We start from the raw sequence: 20,638 nt of genomic DNA, 5'->3' as shown, positions 1-20,638 counted from the left end.
ACGCGTTCCTGAGTTGCAAATAGCAAATAGCTTTGATTCTCAAACTTAAAGGCGACCTGAACACATGAGCAAGCGCTCGAAGAAATTAGTTAATATTATCTTGAATGACTTACATGTGACACAAAACTAACGCAAAAGGTAGGTTTTGATTATTTCACTACGTGCAAAGGCGACATGTCGGGCGAGGGAAGGTGGAGACGGGGTTTTACCTACGAACGTTGATAGATATCGTAACAATGGCTGCAATTTTTGTAACTTCTGAGAAAAATAGAACATCTGACTATTTTTTTTGTTTTTTTTTTGTTTTTTGTTTTTTTTTGTTTTTTCTTATACGTGTTTGTTACTCCAGGTATGTAATTTTACTTGTTGAAGGGGCAAATGACTGAAGAATCACCTGTACATTTTTTTGCAAATCTGTGCATATTACTGTTTGAACCCGTATTGCACTCTCATCGTCTCTTTAATTTGGTAAGTAACCAATGCATTTAATAATAAGTTATCGATACCGAAATACTTTTAGCGTTGCTCGTATAACGCTAAAAATATCAGAGAAACGATCGAGAAATACGCAAGACAGAACGTGGTGATTATAGAAACTCTGCTTGTTAGAGCAGACTGAAAAGTTATCGTTCACATTTGAGGCGAGATCGCTAAAATCAGGTGTACACCGACACAACACTGCTACAGATCGATTTTCAATTTCCGGTAGGCCGTCAAACTCCAGAAAAGCGAACATTCTCCCTTTCTTTCTGATGTGCTCAATAAACAATCTCGGCGGTCGTTTAACCCGCGACGATAAAGTTCAAATTCTGCTCATGAGACGTTACGCACTTTGTATGTACAAAAAGAATAATGTATCTCGTAAAAGCTTATGATACCTCTTCATATTATCCTTAGACTGAATACACATGCGTCACCCTGATATTCCTCAATATGAAAATAAATCTTTGTCGATTCCTCTTACCACATATCAATACGTTGACTTGCTTAAGTGCAAGATACTCTTTCTATTGGTGTTGAAAAAAACAAGCGGAATACTGTGCCAGCGTAAGTGTCTCCAGTTTTATATACGAAAAAAAAAATCAATTAAATTTTTTTATATCAAAGAACATCGACGCGCGTTTTTCTTTTTTTTTTTTTTTTTAATTATACAGTTGGTGCAAGTAAAAGTCACGAGTGAATTTACATCTACGAGCGAATGAATAAAATTAATTACGAACGTATGTCGCAGACTTTATTTCAAGCTAATATTCGCCATCGCGCGGTATCTTGTCGCACGTATTCTTTCGTAAGAGTACTTCGACACTTAAAGTCTTACTTTCGTTGCACACATTTTATTATTTTAAGTAATATATATATATATATATATCTCCGCGTAGCTCGCAAAACACGTGCCTGTACGAAACTGACCGCTTACATTGTAATACTAATCGCCTTATCACGATTCAATAATTCGTAATCTCTAACATGTAACATGCACACACGCACGCACACAGATATACACAAGGATCGGGTCGCGCGCGTATGAAATAATTTTACATTATATCTCAAATATCATAATATATATTAAGACTTTCGTAAAATCGAATGTACATACGATTTTTTTTTTCAGAAAAATAGTTTCAAATCTGAGATAAAAGAATAAAAATGTAAATTTGTGTCTATTTGTTCTACATATTTTTCTAAAAAAAAAAAAGTACATTTCTTATTAACGCGAGAAAATAGTGAAAAAATACAAATAATAAAAAAAAAACTAGATTTTATAAATTTCTATACGAAATTATACTTTAGAACCAGATTCTACGACTTCCACTTATTACAAAAAAAAAAAATTTATAATATTCTTATAACAAGCGAATTAAGTGATAAAGACGTAATAAATTATTGAATTATTTGATCCTCAATGACATATCATAATATAATAAATTACTCTGCGCGTCACGTCACGACGTTTGGCCGCGATCATATAACAATAGCAATCTATAATTATAATAACGATTGTAAAACTTTATACATAAGTCTATAATGAAAAACGAGACGATCCTTTGCAGGTAGAATCGCTATACATTAGCAAATTCAGATATGTCTCACATAAATTAGAATGACTGGAAATGACATTTGCGAAAGGGCACCAGAATTCATCCGACCGCCGTTCGTATCATTTAGTCGCATACCGATTCTCACGCGATTCGATCAACGTAATCGCAATCTTTTTCTCTCAATTGCAGCACTCCTTAAACAATCTGTGACGCGTACAATACGCGAAAAATGATAAGTATAACGAAGCTTATAAAAAATATTACAGCAATGGCTTTCTGTAGACGAAAAGTTAAAAGCATTTCAACTCGAGGATACTATTTTTTCGCGACGTAAACTATTTCAACTCGTCGATTAATCGCAATTATTTAAGCACAATCTGAGAAATGTTAATTATCTCCTGCTGTCAGGGCATTATGTAACTTACGAAGGCTCGTACGAGCCTGAATTATATGACATCATTACCTGGAGTAACTCGCGAGAGAGACATAGAGAAAAAGAGTCAGGCGGTAATGCCTAACCCTGTGCTATAGACAGATTTTTAAACGTTTGTCCGTTCCAAGCGATGGCGATGCAGTAGTGCTGGAGCAGCTGGGTAAGGAGCTCTCGTTCATCCAGCATTTCTATGTGCTCGATTCGACTACGGTCCATTACAGGCAGTGAATCATAAATATCCACCATCGTCCACGCGCTCGTGCCCTCCCAATTGTTTATCGTGAAACTGCAATAATCATTCGTCGAATAATTCGCTTTAATTGGATTAATCAAATAAATTCGAGAGATTCACCTACCGTCTTTGTTGAGTCTCTAACGACTCGCAATCCTCCACGCCTGCCAGTAAGCATCCACGGCTTCGAAGATTTGACAACATCACCTGGCCGAATTTGTCTTTCATATTCACCTGTTCGTAGCTAACAAAGAGGCTATTCGGAAACTTGCCCGCTAGCCATTTCAATAGCGACGAGGTCGCGCTAGCGTCTACGTATACTAAAACGCATTCTGCCAGGAACATAGTGGGTAAACTGAAATTGACTTCGGCTTGAGCCAATTTGTTATTTAGCTCCGCTATGTGTCGCAGATCTGTACCAACCAAATGATAATTTGCGGCGTGTAGGTCTGTGGTCGAAAATCGGATTTCTCCGTCTGAAAGATCGCAGTTACATGTGCAATAAGTAAACGCCATCGTTGCGAAGGCAATGATAGAATAACGTGCAACAGTTTACCTTCGGTGTTTAACATATCGATTAATTGCTTGTGCTTCTTGATCTGATAACATTTCTTCGCAGTTATGCTCGGGAAGTCAAGCTCCACAAAGTTCGCAGGGCTATTACCTGCCTCCCTGAGTCTCCAATAAAGAGTGTCAAAACCAGCGCCCAAGTTTATGATCTGACCTTTACCACCAGACAGCTACATAAATAGAAAATTTATCCTTGAAACCAGCGACATTAAAAAGACATAAAATTATTAATATAAAATTTATCTAACAAAGCATCTTATCTGGTCAGAAATAAAATTTTAATTTTTGTAAATAGTTTTATTTAAAAAATTTATAATTAAAAAACTGTAGCCTGTTTCAGCTAACAAGCTAATTCTAGCTTAATCTCATTTATAACTATCTTGGAAAGTAAGATGCATGCATGTGCAACAAGAAGATGCACACAAATATGAATGATTACAGTTCTAAATGAAATAATTCCATGGAAAATAATAAATTAGTCTGAATATATATATTTAATTTTATACAAAATGATGGCTGTTAATTTTTCAGGCTACGTGCTAGTCACACTGCAGAAGATGATTGATTTTTCGTTTTTATGCTCACAAGATCTCTCTCTCTCTCTTCCTTTATATAAGTATATATATCGCACGACGGTTTAGCAGCGCTCGTGCCAAGTAAACTTAGAGCGGAAAACGCAGGCTTTGTACGCAACCGCACGGAATATTTTTGTCCTGCTTAAACGGGCAGATTCCGCAGTCGCATGCGGTTGATGCCAGCTCGAAAATGAGCGAAGAGATTCGTACGCGTCACGCGTTTTTTCATTGACCTATATCGACTAGCCGTCGCGGATAAAAGCGGGGAATCTCGCGGGAATTAGGACAGGGCCTCGGCCGCCGGCGGGTCAAGGTTTCCTCCGCGGCACGTCCCTCCGTCCGGATCAGCTGTATCACCCCCCCTCCCCCTCGCTTCCTCGTTCGTTCTCTGTCTCCATCATCCACGATTATTCCGTCTCGCGTTCTAGGTTATACTCGCCACCGAGTGAGTTCGCTCATCTCACCTACACCTCTCAGGCTCTTCCGCGTTCACGGTAAAAAGATCCACGCGCTTAATATTTGTTTTATGTACGAATTAAAATTAATGTAGGCTCGACGGTGCGCAACGCGGACGAAGCGCGACCGTTAAACCAAATGAGCGGCAGGGTTGGAGAGCGGTACCACGACAAGAGGCGGGAAGAGAGGGTGCAGAAGGTGCAAACGAAGGAACGAGCGACTTTTCCGGTGTGTCGCGTCGCGACGAAACCGTTCCCCTCTATCTCGCGGAGACGAATATGAACCGCGACAGGCAGAGAAAGAACGAGATCGAAGGGAAGATATATATTAAAAAGCGCGGGAGGAAGGAAGGGGGGGTCGTCCACGGTGCCCGGCGCCGTGACGCTTACCTTGAGGAACTTGTCGACGAAGAGCTCGATGCCCTTGACTCTGGCGTAGTAACCGCGGTTGATCTCGGGCGCTTTTCGCGCGGTCTGCTTCACGAACAGGCTGATGAACGGGTCGCACCAGTAGCCGAGCTGCACCGCGTACCGTTTGCACTCGCTGGCGTCGTCGTTGGTGGCCTGTATGGCCTCATCGTCCGCCATATCCTTGATCATCCCACCGGCGCCGGGGACAGTGGCGGGTTGCCGCGCCGCTCGCTCTTTCCTTCTTTTTCTCTCGCGCGCGTTTCGGGCACTTGACACACGCGCGCGCGAGCGCGCGCGCACACACACGTGGGCACACGTATCACGTTTATTCGTCCTCTCTCTCGCTCTCGCTCCTCCGCTGTCTCAGACGGGAACGAGCATTCTATCAACCCGCGCGAACACCCCAGGAACGATGTAGCGCTCGAGCAGACTGTCGCGTATCTGTCAGTTGACCACTGCGCCACCGGTGGCCATCGCTGCCCCCCCCGGCGGTGCAGCACTCATTTACACTTGCGACTTGCGCGACTCCACCAGGCGCAGAAACGGTGCAATGAACCAGCCGCGCGAAAAACCTAAGACCTAATTAAAAAATTATTCTAAAACATTAAAACATTACATTAATCTAAAACATAAAAAAAGCACGATTACTATTTTATTAAAAATTAATTCTTTGATCCTTCTTTAATTATTCTTGGTCAAAATTGGTTTCCTCGAGACTTAACTTGTTACACAACTGAAACTTAGTGCTAAGTAATATAATATATGATTAATATCTTTCGCTAATTAATAATTTAATTGTTGATTAGTTTTAAATAAAAATAATGTTCTTCATTAATGGCATGTTTTAATAAAGGTAAGTTTTGTTACAAATCTTACACTGCGTCTCTTTGGAGTATTTCTTATAACTTATTGCCTGCGAACAGATCGGCAAAGGCCCTTTCTTTCATCGCTATTAAAAAGCTTCCAATTGTGTTAGGCTATGTCGTAGCGAGCCCTGTGGTTCTTTCGGAAGATCGATAACTTACGCGCTTAAGAAAGAACCAGTCGACTCACTTAAATCTAAATTAGAATAGGAAACTCGTTATTTGTACATACATGCGTGAAAAAGATCAACATTCTTTTCAGAAGTATCAACGAGACGGAGTAAAAATACACACTGAAAAATATAATTTAATATATACTATATCTAATATATAATATATATGAGTATACAAAAAGTCGAACCGCTCAGATTTCTCACATAACAACTCGGCTGTATCGCTGCTAATATCGCTCTCGTTGCGCATAATAAATTACTAGTACTCTCTGCTTCTCTTCTATTGTTTCCTGATGAAATTTACAATAATTGTTTCCGATTGAGACAAGTGTGCCTGCCTTTCTTTCATCTACCGCCTCGCACGATTAATGCCAGACACATACGTGCAGTGACAAGACTCAATGCATTGCAAATACATACGAACACTCGCTTATACAATGCCGCATATAAATGAAGCATAGGCTTTTTTTTTTTTTATTTTTCCTATTAACAATTATTTTGCATTTGCGTTCGCAAGAAACACGCCAATAGCGACACGAACCCGACGTGTATTCAACTGTGTAAAAACGTGATCTCACACAACAGAATCACAGCTCCCACCATTCTTTTTCGCGACAGGCTCTATCGGATTCGATTGAAGCGGATGAACAAATATAAAATTCTCGCTCGCGATAAGACACTCAAGCTCGCGTTACTCGGGCAAGACAAAGCTTATCATTATTTTAGAATACCCTCGTCCCAAGCAACATTTTCTCGAGAAAACAGTAATTGCACGATAAGTAGGAACGAACCATAGGAGAAGAAACGAATATGTTAATTTAAAAAAAAAAAGAAAAAAATAGGGACAAGTAGAGTAACGCGTGACTCGTATAAACACAGCTTATTTGTAGCGTCATCGAATAAATTCTCGGTACCGTTCGATACCTCTACGACGCAAACGCGGTATCGAAGCTCAACGGTATATAGAATATCTGTCACAAGATATATATTAAATGTGTGTATATATATATATGTATTTATAAAAAGAAAAAATCGTAATAGACTAGCGAGTGTGATCTAATGTCCTTTAATCCTTTCGAGATAGCACTTGGACTGTGTTGCAACAATTTTCATATATACTAAAACTTTGATGTAAAAATCGCCGATATGAAATCTCGGAAGGAATCTTTTACCTCAGAGAAATTGTAAAAAAAGAGCATGTACACTAAAATACTTCTAAAAATACGGAGTCTCGAAAGGATTAAAGTTCTCCTCGTAGGACCTCAATAATAATCTTTATGCTTAAGTGCACACAGTTGGAAGATCTTTATCCCCCGAACGTCTTCCGATCTCTCGGACTCTAACACTGTTCGAAACGATTATTGTCAGCTTAAATCGATTGATTATTCCTCCACCTCAGACTTCTTGCCTTTCGTGTTTGCGCTTTTTGTCTTCCGCTTGGGCGGAACAGGAGCCTCGATGCCACCGGCACCCGCTGACGCTGGTGGCGGTGGTGTTTCCGGCACGCTCGCGTCAGTTTCCAGGGTTTTCGTGCTAGTCTTCTTCGTTGTCTTCACGGTTTTCTTCGCCTTGTGAATTTGTGAATTATCCGCGGCGGTGCCTTCCGTCGCGGCTGTGGACGCCTCTTCGGATTTCGTCTTCGGTTTCTTCGTTATTTTCTTCACGGTCTTCTTCGTCCCCTTTTTGTCCGCGCTCTCCCCCTCGGCGCCGTCCGTAGAATCGGACTTTTTTAAGCTCTTTTTCGCTTCCTCCGTTTCCTGCGCGCTCTCCGCGGATGGACTAGTTGGTGGGGTGGCTTCGATTACTGTCGGCGTTGACGGAACGTTTGACAGTTTTGCGTCAATAGGTCCTTCCGATAGTGAACTCTGCTCCGTAATCGGCAATTCTGAAACTTCCTCACTCGACGATCTCGCTGCCGCTTCCGATGCTTCGGCTTCGATAGACGTTGCTTTTTCAGCTTGCTCCGCTGACTTTTCTGGTGCAGCTTTCGTCTGCCCCGACAATTTCAATTCTGCCATTTCTATCTCAATTTGTTCCACAGGCTTAGTTTCCGACGTTTCAGATTTTGCAACTTGTTCAGATTCTTTTACAGATTTTTCTAAAGATACCGTATCGCTACTAGTTGCTATCTTTTCTTCGATAACCGGTGATATCTCTTTAGTCGTAACCAAATCGCTCGCAGGTTCTTTGGCTGCCTCAGTAGAAGAATCAGTCTTTTCCGGTAAACTGGAAGCTAAAATCGCATCGCTGCGTCTTTCAATTTCGCAAGCTGATCCATTCAATTGAACAGATTCTATCGGAGCCGGTGTAGGAGTAATATCCGTAGGCTCGTGCACAGCTGTGACCGTCGTTGCAATCGCTTGATCGCTCACGACCGTAGCCGCGCCCAATACGGACTCTTTAGGCTCAGCTTGAAGAACAGATTCTGCCACCTGAATAGGCACGGGACTCACAGTGGAGATCTCAGAAGCCGCCAATAGCATTTCAGCATGCTGCTCGCCTGGATCTATCGTAAGAGGCTGCGTTACGTCAGGTGTGGATTCAATTGCACGTTTCGTAGCGTTTTCTTTCTGCACTTTGCTCGTTACAGTAATATCCTGTGGACTATCTAAACTAATCGGAGTCGTCGGCTGCGTTACGGCTTGATCAGTTGAAGTTGTAGTTTCTGATTTAGCCTCAGTAGGAGTTGACTCAATACCACCAATTTTCGTAACTGGCGTAGATGCTTCTTGCCCAGGCATTTTGCAAACTAATGGACTTGGGAGCTCGCATTGTACTGCGGGTAGTGATTCTGACAACGATTGAGGTACTTGAGCACTAGTTTCGCATGATTTTACAGCCTCTGGTTTCGTTTCTGTTCTCGTGCAAACATCTTGTACCGGCTCGCTGGGTGCTTTCGTTGTGACAGCTTCTTCTACTATATCTTTCTCAGATATTAACGCGGGTGTTTTCTGCTCGAGTTGCGTCGTTGAAAGTTTCTCCTCTTGAGAAATTTCGCGTATCAGAGATTGCGTTGGATCTTTTTCCGCTTCAACTAAATGCAGAAAAAAAAAGAAAAAACGAAAATTACAGATATAAATGCGATTGAACAAATACAGAACATGTACAGATTAAAACTATTCTAAAAACTTGAGTGAAAAAGTCGTGCAAAAATTCTGTACGGTGAATAGAGACCGTTTTCTTTTTCTTTTTTAATTAAAGAATAAAGTAAAATTATTGATTAATATTTAAAAAAATCACATATTTACATCTCGTAATTTTAAGGAGAATAGACGATGATTGATGATCATAATGAGCAAATCTGATTCTGTTTCAAATTGAAATATGCGACGAAATAAACGAGTAAACCACGAATAAATAATGAGTAATATTAAACATTTGTTAAGCATTTTAATAAATTAGATGTATATAATTTCGCATACGATATAATGCTTATGTGTGCTCGCTGTTGATATAAAGCATATAAAGCGGATATAAATGTAGCTCAACATTTTGCACATATAATGCATGACAATATCTTTAATAGATGGATGAAAGCCGATTGCAACGGGTTAAAAAAGCAATATTTAGTTAGTAGATAACTATAAAAACATGTTATTTATACAGAAGCATAAAGTAATAATTTGTAAAGTATCTATAGACTGTATCTCACACATTTCGTGTATACATATAATATTGAATGTGCATAGATTTTGCATATTAATTATGTTCGCGATTTTAAAAATGTATGAAAAATATATACAATTCGCTGAACGATAAATATTTTAACGTAAGATGAAAAAGCAATTTTTAATTTATTTGTGCATTTTTTTCTACAGATAACTAAAGGAGTAGTATAAAAATTAAAAGAATTTTAATAATAAGAACAACTGTTTTAAACAATATCATTTTAAATAATTTTAAAGTATTATAAATTTAAAAAGAAAGTACAATAATAATGTTAAAATAGAATATTTTTGTGTGAGTACATAAAATATTTACCCCATTAAAGCAAAACGACAATACAAGACGCAGCAATGCTATGGCGCCAGGATCTGTTAGTTGCTGTCCTCTGTTCCTGTTTCACAAACACTCAAACTAAATAAATTGCATTAAGAGTAGTATAATATCGTTTTGTATTTTTTTTTGCTCAAAATATCGCAATGCAAATTCATATATCAATATAAGCGTATCGCTTTAAATCGTTTCCTCTCTCAACAATCTTCAATTCGTAACTATGAAACTGATTATTGCATGCGGTATTAAGTGGAACGAAAAAAAAAATCAAACAAAAACAAAGCATACTTGAGGAAACAGTTAATGGCTTTGCACCCGCGAGAGCACATTAAATTGATTGAAAAATATTTCGCATTTTTTTTTTTTTTAATTATTTCAACGAGCAAAGAGTGCTCGTCAAATATTATTATTTCAGTTTCTGCGTGCATAAATTCTTTTATGATATATGATTACCTGCAATTTAAATTCATAAATGTACTTAAAAAATGAATTATGATTATTTTATGTGTAATAATAAAACATACCGGCTGGTGTATCCACTTTGACATCTGCAGGTGCTTCAGGAGTTTCTTTTGGAGCAATTTCTTTTACAGTGGTCTCTAAAGTAGCATCCTACGCATAATTGTAAAATTATTATTATCAGAATAATAATAAATTAAACTTCTTCATTACGATAGACATCATTCGACACTAAATTACCTCTTTTAAGGGAGTTGACTGCTGTTGTGGCGTAAAAGAAAGCGTTTCACAGATCTTCTTCCATATATTGTCAAAGCTGTCGCGACCCATGTAGTCGATCTGTCCTTGTTCCCAACTCTGTTTCCTCATATGTTCCTCCAGAGCTACTTGTTCAGAGCTTCTCGCTTCGCCCAATGTCATTTGCGCCAAAGCCCCAGCGATACCCGTCTGTACAATTAATATAAATATTCTTTCATTTTAAATCTCTTAAAATATAAAAAAAATCAATTAATGATAACACGATACACACACGTTTCAAGCAATCTTATTCTTTTTTTTTTTTTTTTTTGCATTCCTCAAATTATGTATATGTACAATACAAAGCTGATGCTACTTACATGGAAAACACTTTAAAATAGGATGCACGTGTCACGAATATAACATAATAATAATATAGATTAGTTCACAAAGATAAATTGACAAATTGTTACGTTTCCCAAAAAATCAACGTAATTCTTTATATTCATAAGTGACCCATACGTAAAATAAGAATATATACATAAGTGGTAAATAAAATTATTTTTAATTATATATGTATCGAATACGTATTCCCAATAAAAGTGCAAGTAATGTCCCAAGCATTGTCAAGATAAATTAATACAAGGATGACATAAAAAAAAAGTTGCTTTTACAGCAGTATAATTAATTATAATTATCATAATGCATTCGTAATATCGTTTTTACGAAATAAAGCAGATATATACTCTTAGAAATATGTACGGAAACGTACAGTGATAAATATATTCGACTCAAATTTAGAAAAAAAATAAAAAAAAAAATGATATGGGAACAATTACTTACATTTGCATTGTCTAGATGTTCCGTTACATTCGGGTCTGATCGCATGGCTACATTGTGGAGATCTGTACAAGGTGCGGGAGAGGGAGAAGGGAAATCGATTCTCTGTGTGTCTGTCTGCTTATTCGCAGCTTCCACCGCCTGTTCGCTATTCTTTTCATTGCATCGCCAGCAATGAGGTGCGGAGGTATCCTGAACATCTTGATTCCTATTCTGTGCATGAGACTCATTATGAGAGATAATATGATTCAGATGACCTGCATTTTGATGACTAGTTTGATTAATATCACTGGCGTGATACGCGTGGCTCTCGTGCCTTATTTCGGCAGACTGAAATTCCTGAGCTGACTGATGCTGATGATGATTATTTTCATTATTTCTGTGATAATCATGATAAAATTGTTGATGATGCTCGTCGTATTGTCTATGCTCATTGTGATGCTGCTGCTCATTATGATGTCTTTGCTCATGATTATGTTTTTGGTCAGTCCACTGTTCGGTATGCTGTTCAACGTAATGTCTTTGTTCGCTGTGCTGCTGCCAGTGATGATGATCAGTATGCTGTACAGAATGCTCTTGATTACGATTTTCTTCAGAATAAGAAGTATGTTCTTGATGCTGATCATACGTTTGAATGGGTATGTGAGAAGAATGCTGTTGCTCGTGGTAAAACTGTTGATTGTGCGCGAATGGAGTTGCACTTGAATGATCACTTTGATGAACATCCGCCGTTTCCTCGTATTTAATTCCACAGTAACAATTTTCGCTCTTATCGTTCGATGCGTTATCGGTTTGCGGAGAATACCCTTCCCAAGGATCTTTAAATTCGGAAAAATCCGGCATCCGAGAGCTGAACGTATTACGACTTGTTTCGTCAGAGTAATCAGAAATTTCAGAAAAGGAGGGTACATAGGACGAGGGAGTAAATGCGTGCCAAATTGGAGCCAATGTGCTGGTGGCCTATGCAAGCATCATGCCAAAACAGAAAAATGCACACTCGATCGGTTAGTACTGAACTAAATGTTTAACAGTGTCCATTTTTCTTATAGCGTTATATTTTCTATTATGTAGTTTTACATTACACAATAGCGAAAAAGTATGTCATTTCACCGTAAATAAAATATGTTTTATTATATCAATAGCTTCAAATGCCACATGAACATTCATGCTCGACCCATTTATTACAGATATGACGAATAATGCAATTAAACGTTATTATGTACAGCAATCAAATTAAATTTTTTACGTGAATTACAAGAGTATAAGTTAGAAAGAACAAAAATCAATGAAAAAAAATAGACACTGGCTTATTACTAAAAAAAAAAAAAAAAAAATCTGTTATGTTAATAGCTGCATTATTCGTTTTGTAAAGTGTTACATGATAAAAAGTGTATATATAAATTCTCATTGCATTCTATTGAGAGCATTTATATCTATATTTTAAAATAAAATAATTACTATCTCGTAAAAATATAAGTTCTTATAGAATTATTTATATAAATATTTAAAAAAAGTTAGCAATTAAACTAAATGCAGCTATTAATATTTGTCATATAAAATATAATATACAAAAAAAAAAAAAAAAGCAATTCAAGAATATATTTTGAACCCTACAACGACGTCAAGAAATTTATTTTATAAAATTTAGAGTTCAAAATATATTTGAAATGCAAAAAAATTTACACACTTTATATCGCGTAAAAATGCAGCGAAAAAAACATAGCTATAATTATATTCTCAAATGCTACCACTCATTATGCAAGCTCTTAGCATCGGAAAAAATGCAAGCATTTTGATAAATCTTAGATTTATATAACTATTTTTACAAAAAGACTATAAATATAGCTCGAAGAAATTTTAATATTTATTAGAAATAATTCTAAAACATTTATAAGGACTAATACTCTATCAGAATTACATCGTAATTTTTAACAAATATACAACGCAATAAATAAATCTTACTTCAAATACAAAACATTGTAAACTATAAAAAATAATTTATTAAAAACCTACAAGCAATAGAAACGCGTATATAAGAATATCTTACCCTCGATTTTATTATAATGGAATATAAATTCTCAGTGTTTTGCTTGTAAAACAAATGCGTAAGTATAAGAAAGAAATTGCAATATTATCTTTAGCAGCCAAATAGAGAATTATAAAATGAGTAAAAAAAAAAAATGCGTTATTTACATTTCATCAACATAGGCAAGAGAAAGAGATCTCTCGTTTTTAGAAATATAGAGTACAGTAGGAGAATAAATTTGCGATTCAAGTATAAGTTTAAAAATGTCATTCATCATTTTCACATATTAAATGCATACTATGTCGTAACAAGTTGATTCTACTTACCATAGAAGGCGACAATTGGGGATGAACTTGCTCGCAGAATATGTTCCACCACAATTGCAACAGTGGTTGCAAGTGTGATGATCCCGGTGGTGGCTGAACGGTACCGGTCAGGGTGTCGAAATACTGTAACCACGGTTTTGTTATGCCAATAAAGTGTATTATTCTCACGTCGTCGCCAAATCTAGAATGCGAACAAAAGTTAAAAAAATATAAAAAACTGACAAGCTAAAAGATTTAATGACAATTAAAAAAAAAAAAAGTACTTTGCACTTACTGTTTAAATGCAGGAAGATACGAGTACGTCGCGGTAGAGCACAAGTTGTAGATGAATGGTAGATGCTTGGAGATGTCTTTAGTGGCCCAATCGCTGAAGAACATGTTCAACAAACCTTGATCACCGCCATCGAACGAACCCTTGGCAGCAGCGAATGCAGTGATTGACGCGAATGTTTGCTGAGACGGTTTGAATACAAATACTCCAGAATTAAAGCAGTCAGGCCATCCGACGTCAGGTGCAGCTGATAATTCCTCTCGCTCAAATAATTCATCACAATTTCGTATAACCTAGGACCAATAAACACATGTATGACGACGTGACAGCTAGATTTTTTAATAACGTTTAGAAATTTCTTTTCTTTTTTCTTTTTAATATTATATATTATTCTATCTTTTAATTATTAATTAATTTAAATACAATTTTGTATTACTCACAAGCGTGTCTGCATCAAGAAATACACATTTTTCATATTGAGTTAGCCTCCAGCAATGCAGCTTGGTAAAAGTAATTCCCAATTCTGGTCTAGCCAGCAAGGCCAAGTTTGCCTCATCCTTCGAGTCGAGAACATTGACTTCTTGTACTAGGGCAAATACTGCTGCCAGCTTTTCTCTAAAAAGAAAAACCCGGTTACGATAAAAAAAAAAATCTGGTTAATGTTACCGTAGTCAATAAACAAGGACGATACCTCATGGTCGCCGTCACTCCGGGGGTGACCAGACATGCCAGCTCGTGCTTGGTGCCGACCTGACGTAACGAGTGCGCCAGGACCAGTGCTCCCAAGGAATAGGCATCGTTTGTAGCCAGTGTAACCCATGCATATCCTGAAAATAAAAACGAAGAAAGATGATTGCTCAATGCATTCACTTCGTATCAAGTGTACCCAGGTCGAAATTTATTTTCTCACGCATTTTGTGCATAGTATACGTATTAATGTAAAATGTCCTTCAATATTGAGACTAAATTTGCAAAGTCAGTTGTGATCTCGTGAGCTGATAAAGCAATGCGTCGACTTCACTTCATGGTTAACGCCGATTTCCAAATTAACCACGATCTTACATAAGCGTAATAAAGATAAGCTGTAAAATTATGCCAACGAACTCGGCGAAGTTCAAATGTTATCGTACGCGTATGTTAAGTACGTACATGGGATACGTATTTTACAAATGTGCATTTCTAAGCGTCGAATTTGATACTTTCAAAAAGAAAAAAAAAAAAGATACGTAAACGGCTACAAAGAAATTGTAAGAAATGTTAATTTCTATACTACGTATAGAAAATAAAAATTTAATTCTTTCTAAGAAATCGCTGGAACCTTAGAATCATCAATATTCAAATTATTTATCAAATTCTTAAAAAATATGATTTTGAAAAAAAAACTACGATGGTGTCTCAACTAAATATGTATGTCCTGCAGCGAAAACGTAGAAAAATGCAAGCGGAGACGCCAGACGGAAGGTAAAGCCGAAAACGAAGGTGATATTGGCAACCTTCCAGCTTCGGGTGTACTATAATTAGATCTTTCTCACTTCCTCTTGACTCGACGTCAAGAGGCTTTAATTATAAGCAATTATTTCCCGCGACGTTTATGTTTTTCGACTGCGTTCCGTATCACAGATACGTCACATAAATTTAAGAAAAATTTTCCAGCGATAGCAGATTATAGTTTTTTTTTTTTGTTACCGAACAAATTGAATAGAACAAGATGACGATTAATTATTTTCTGAGCGTAAAAGTTCTATATATACTCGTAACAATTTCATAGTATTTCCACAAGTATGTGCGATTTCACACGGTGACTAAGTGGCACCTCTTCAAACAAATGCAAATGTATTGTTTTCGCTCAACGTGTGCTTCAGGTAAATCATTATTAATGCACAACTACAGCCGCATTTAAGTTGCAAATTCAATCGCCGTCGCGCGGAAAAATTTTTACCTACGCAGTGAAAACTTGGCAGAGAACGGGAAAGCACGAACGCACATCTCTTGTTTTTCACAACCGTAAAATTCATCGTGCTTATTTATAACGTGTATCCTATTTCTATTTTGCGTGATATCGCGAATGCTATCCTCCGCGCGCGAGCGGACCAGCGAGTTTTGGCTTCTGCTCTATTTTCCCTCTGGATAAAACGCCGCGTCACCTATTCTTAGGTGAGGGATTTACGACGAAACTCGGCCTCTTGGATCTACGCGATCGTCTTTTATAAAACTGCACCCGACGCCTGGTTTAGAATCATCGCTTTGCTGCATTTGCATGCATTTGAATCGGAATGGGAGATGAAAAAAAAAAAAATAGTTGCGTCAGAGCAGCACGCCGCCTCGGAATCGCACATAATAATTATATAATTATGCTCTTTAATCCCAACTAATTTTAACGTAGTCAATTTTAATAAGCGTCAATGAGGATCGTAATAAACAAAACAAAAGTCTTCGAAGAACGGAGCAAGATGCGTTAATGGTTCATGAAGTGCGTGCGCTACATATCAAAAAAAGACTGATAATTAGACATTCGTGACGTAAAGTACTAACATAAGAGATACAACGTGAAGAAAACCTCCGCTGGCACACGTATCCATCCTAACCGAAGTATCAAAGTAGTCCCGATTGCGACGAATACGGATTTTATTCACAGTAACTTCTCTCGAGCAGATTAAGATCTATTTGGTTGAAGTTCGAACTGGTGCGAATTAGGAAATTGCCAAATAAGTCCCGCATGATAACCTCGTGGACGAGAAAACTGTCATCGTGTGTACACGTGATTGGAGACGTTGATCACACCATTGATTCCGCATAATCAACCACGCTACATTCAGAAAAAAAAAATCTCTTTTGCATGTGAATAGTAGAACGGAAGCACGTAATATATTTAGGACCGACGAGCGCTGCACGTCCCACCCCAACATATTTCCGATTCTAAAACTCGTGAGAACCTTACCAGATCAATTTGACGATTTAAATAGAAAAATGGGTTAAGGGAGTTATAAATAAAAAGAAAGGGGACGAAGGCAATTAATGAATAAAGACGGAGATGCGAAGCGTTAAATTTAAGTTGAAGACGTATCGGATGATTATATTTAAAATGTATGCGAGAATGTGCGATTAAGATTTTGATGCGAATCAAGTCCCACTTCTTGGCTCTAAGCTAGCGCGAATAAATTATTATAATAAGCGCGCGGCGTAACGTCGCGATGCCGAAACACGTGTGGGCGAACATGTTAGGATCCAGAGCAGATAAACGTTGGTGACGAACAATAATGAGTCACGGAAGAGCGCAGAAGGTAAGAGAAGAAGAAGCGGAGAAAGAAGAGGACCAGGGGGATCGGATTTCTGGTCGCCGGTGTTCTCAAAAGTCCAAGTACGTCTGGTCTGCCTCACTTTATCGCTCGCTCTTTAATTTACAATTTGTTTCCATGCGTTTAACGTCACGTCCAATTTGATTGATCGCACGAGGAATGTTTCCGCCTATCCGTCTGCCGTCTGACAAAAATTAACTGCCGCTATTGTCCTACGCCGGAGAATTCCGTCTAACTTTAAAGTGAAAAGATTTATCTCTCTGCGTGCGATTTTTCAGCTAGATAATTTTTGCAAAAGACAGCAGCGAAATCGTGAAAACACGTGGCTGTCTTTCGCGCATGGATTACAACGAGAGACGCGGGGACGGGAAAAATATTTAATACACTCGCTATATTTAATGTCGAGTGGGACTAATCTTCCCTTTGAGAGACGCGGAGACGAAATCTTCCACGTATAACATTATGGTGCGAGAATACCCGAAACCCGAGGAGGCAGACCGTCGGCGTAGGTTTATATTCGTACAAGCCCGCTGTTCCAGCTCTTATAATAGCGAGCCGGTCTCGCATTCGTGGCGAAATGCATTCATACGTCTTGCGTTAGGTCAAGCACTCGTGAGCGACGGAGTTGAACCAGGCTACTTCCTTATAAGATTCGGTCCGCACAAAAATCGCGGCGACGTGGATATATTCCTCGAGGAGTATTTCATAAAAACGTCGAACAAAGGATTCTGAAAAAAAAATGTGAGAGTTAAATAAATTCTCTAGGAATTGTGTTATTAGCGGTATCAGTTGTTAACCTTCACGTTTAAAAGTGGAAACAAAGCACATCGACTGTACTTATACATATACGTACTGTAATAAGAAAAGCAAGAGAAGGTACAAAAAAAAAAAAAAAAAAAAAAAAATTTGTATCAAAAATTGAAACCTTATTTAATCAACTTTCTTCTTTAATTTCTCCTCGTATATTCTCTTTCTTCTTTTAATTAAGATGTTAATCATTCTCTTGCTTACGTCGTCTGTTTTTACGACGCCGCGAAGAGCACACGCATCCCTTTTAATGCTGAATACCCAAATCTAAAATAGACGAGGTCAAGATTGAGATCGCATAAAAATAGTATCCGCTGGTCATCGATTAAGTCCAATGAACTTGACGATTCGAGGAATAGATCCCGTAAGTCGGCCTCTTAACCACGCAATCATAATCCGCACTCGATTATTTACAGACGATCGATATGGAATTGCTTTCTTCAAAAATAAAAAAAAAATAAAAAAAAGAATTTATACGAGAGACAAATATTTTTGCATTATCAAGATACAATCGGCTTACTCAAGGTAACCGAGAGATCGATATAAGCGTGTTCTCTCTTATCTCTCGCATAACTCACAATTACATGTGTCGCAATTGATATGCCGTTCGTAGTCGACGTGTGACGCGACGTCCTCATCAGTATATCGGCAGTGAGAACAATCGTGGCACGTATCTTCCACGAGATAAAAGTCAAAAGGCGCGAGATTATTCGAAATGGTCGATCGCACGACGATGTAATCTATTTTATAAGCGCCGACAATTTTTCTTCTTCACGTAGCGGATTCGAGGTAGAGTATTTTTTTTTTTTTTTACGAACAAAGTTGCGCACGAAACGGGAAAAAAACCTCTGTATCCTAAAATATATCGAGTATCGCATCGCTCTTTGATCGCGATTCTTTCTGGCGCGTATCCGGAACATACCTGTGCGGATTATTGGCCAGGTGACGAAAGGAGAGGCTGACGAAAATCTCTCGCCTTCTCGCCGTCGAAAGTACCGCGAATAATTCCGCGGGGAAATAAAAATACGGGAGCTTTAGAGCTTTGGCAAGGCGCCGTTAAATATCTATCTTTCTCTTTCTCTTTCGCAGGCCAGGAATAAACGTCAGAGATACGTCGCCGACCACCGCTGAGTTATCTCGTTTCTCGTACGCGTGAGGAATTCAGCATTCGAAGAGACAGAGACAGAAAGAAAGAGAGATGCGCGCGGATATTTCTCGTCTCTTTTCTTGTTAATTACGCGATCAATTAGCGCGACTGCCTGCGGGAAAAAGAGATGGCCTTTCAAAGAGGTTTGCGTCCTCTTTAAGTGATATTTATTCGGTTATTTGAGGACGTTTCTAACTTTACACACAAAAAAAAAAGAAAAATAAAATAAAATAAAACCGTGAGAAATTTATATACGTATATGAGATTATATGTAATGAAATATTTAATTTAAATACGTTTATATTTCAAATTCTGAATCTCTCGGCGATTTTTTTTTTCAGCCTCTCGACTTTCTCTCTCATCCCGAATCCGAAGTTCGCTTTATTCGAATCGTGTTTAACAGTAGTTTTTTCTTGTACCAAAAAAAAAAAAAAAAACTTTGATATGCAATATCGTATGTTACATAATAAAAAATAATATCTGTACGTACGAGATTCTTTTTGGGCGGACGTGAAAAAGTTTTGAATTAAGACTCGCCCATCGAAGTTATTCTGAACTGACCACGTTATAGAACTTCTCGCGTCAGCTCTCTAGTCGCCGCATATGCCGAATTGTCGCCGTAAATTTGAGTTTTTTTTTTTTCGTAAGAGTATCGCGGGTTTTCCGAGCTCCCAGACTTGCGAGATTCGTTCGCGCGGAGAGAGGGAAAACAATCGAGAGCCGGCGCACGTCGAAGGATGTTTTGGATCCGCGAGATCGATGAGTGATCGGTGAATCCGTTCGTGTCGGCGCCGGTCGCGTCGCGGTGAAAAAAGGAAAAAAAAAAAAAAGAAGCGAAAGCGAGTAAAGAGAAAATAGAAACGTTCGTACGCCGAAGGTCATCGGGTCAAGACCGGCGAGCGACGTTATCGGCCGGCGAACCGCGTGCCGGATACGGGGAGTCTCTGGATTCGGCCCGAATTTGGTAATCGCTGGCGAAACTTACCGCCCATGACTGGAGCTCGCTGGCGTTTGAGAGAACTCGGGTAGCCGGATACTTCCTCTTCTTTCGCTGCCTGGCCCTTGGAGACTATCGAAGCGAAACGTTCCGTACACACCCACCACCTGCCGGCACTGATCGCGAAGTAACAGCAACGGATCCGTCGTGCACCACGTCGGCGCCACAACGCGAGTGAAGATAGCCGCAGACGAGTCGACTCCTCCTGCCCCTGCCATGTTTAAATCGACGCTTAGCGCCGCCGCGCGACGGATACGGAAAGTGCTTCCGCTTTACCAGCGACGGGATCGCAACGACCATTTTGGTAACATTCGCTTCGATTGATTCAAAACGTTGGGGCTGGATGCGAGGATGTTTCGTGAGCGGCGTCCGCGGGCTCGTCGAGCGTCGGGAGAAAATAGGACGAGGTATAAAAGCGCGCGGGCTAATTGATTTCGCGTGGAAAGTAGCGCTCCGTTAATAGCGGGTGTTCTTATCAACGTAGA

At 38.7% G+C, this 20,638-nt stretch overlaps 2 protein-coding genes across 4 annotated transcripts; both read right to left on the bottom strand.

Moving 5' to 3' along the window:
* Window positions 1-1,121: 1,121 nt before the first annotated feature.
* Window positions 1,122-5,171, bottom strand: LOC139105349 (leucine carboxyl methyltransferase 1). The gene is made up of 4 exons (XM_070661400.1): window positions 4,695-5,171; window positions 3,261-3,444; window positions 2,829-3,180; window positions 1,122-2,758 (listed from the first exon to the last, which is right to left on the bottom strand). The coding sequence occupies exons 1-4, from the start codon at window positions 4,902-4,904 to the stop codon at window positions 2,554-2,556; spliced, it is 951 nt and encodes a 316-aa protein (XP_070517501.1). The 5' UTR covers window positions 4,905-5,171; the 3' UTR covers window positions 1,122-2,553.
* A 368-nt stretch (window positions 5,172-5,539) lies between these two features.
* Window positions 5,540-20,347, bottom strand: Gyg (glycogenin 1). 3 transcript variants are annotated; one of them, XR_011546228.1, is made up of 10 exons: window positions 20,142-20,345; window positions 14,598-14,733; window positions 14,347-14,521; window positions 13,910-14,199; window positions 13,636-13,816; window positions 11,287-12,243; window positions 10,447-10,653; window positions 10,272-10,359; window positions 9,733-9,808; window positions 8,623-8,785 (listed from the first exon to the last, which is right to left on the bottom strand). XR_011546228.1 is itself a non-coding variant. In XM_070661924.1 (9 exons), the coding sequence occupies exons 1-9, from the start codon at window positions 20,146-20,148 to the stop codon at window positions 7,134-7,136; spliced, it is 3,693 nt and encodes a 1,230-aa protein (XP_070518025.1). In that variant the 5' UTR covers window positions 20,149-20,347; the 3' UTR covers window positions 5,540-7,133. The 3 variants fall into 3 exon arrangements, 2 of the variants coding, with proteins under 2 accessions (XP_070518025.1, XP_070518026.1); XM_070661924.1 differs by lacking the exon at window positions 9,733-9,808 and having other exon boundaries at window positions 5,540-8,785; window positions 20,142-20,347; XM_070661925.1 differs by lacking the exons at window positions 9,733-9,808; window positions 11,287-12,243 and having other exon boundaries at window positions 5,540-8,785; window positions 20,142-20,347.
* Window positions 20,348-20,638: the final 291 nt, after the last annotated feature.

Source organism: Cardiocondyla obscurior, linkage group LG09, assembly GCF_019399895.1.
Source record: "Cardiocondyla obscurior isolate alpha-2009 linkage group LG09, Cobs3.1, whole genome shotgun sequence".
In the NCBI taxonomy this organism is placed as follows: domain Eukaryota; kingdom Metazoa; phylum Arthropoda; class Insecta; order Hymenoptera; family Formicidae; genus Cardiocondyla; species Cardiocondyla obscurior.
This window is presented reverse-complemented; position numbering and strand designations above follow the sequence as displayed.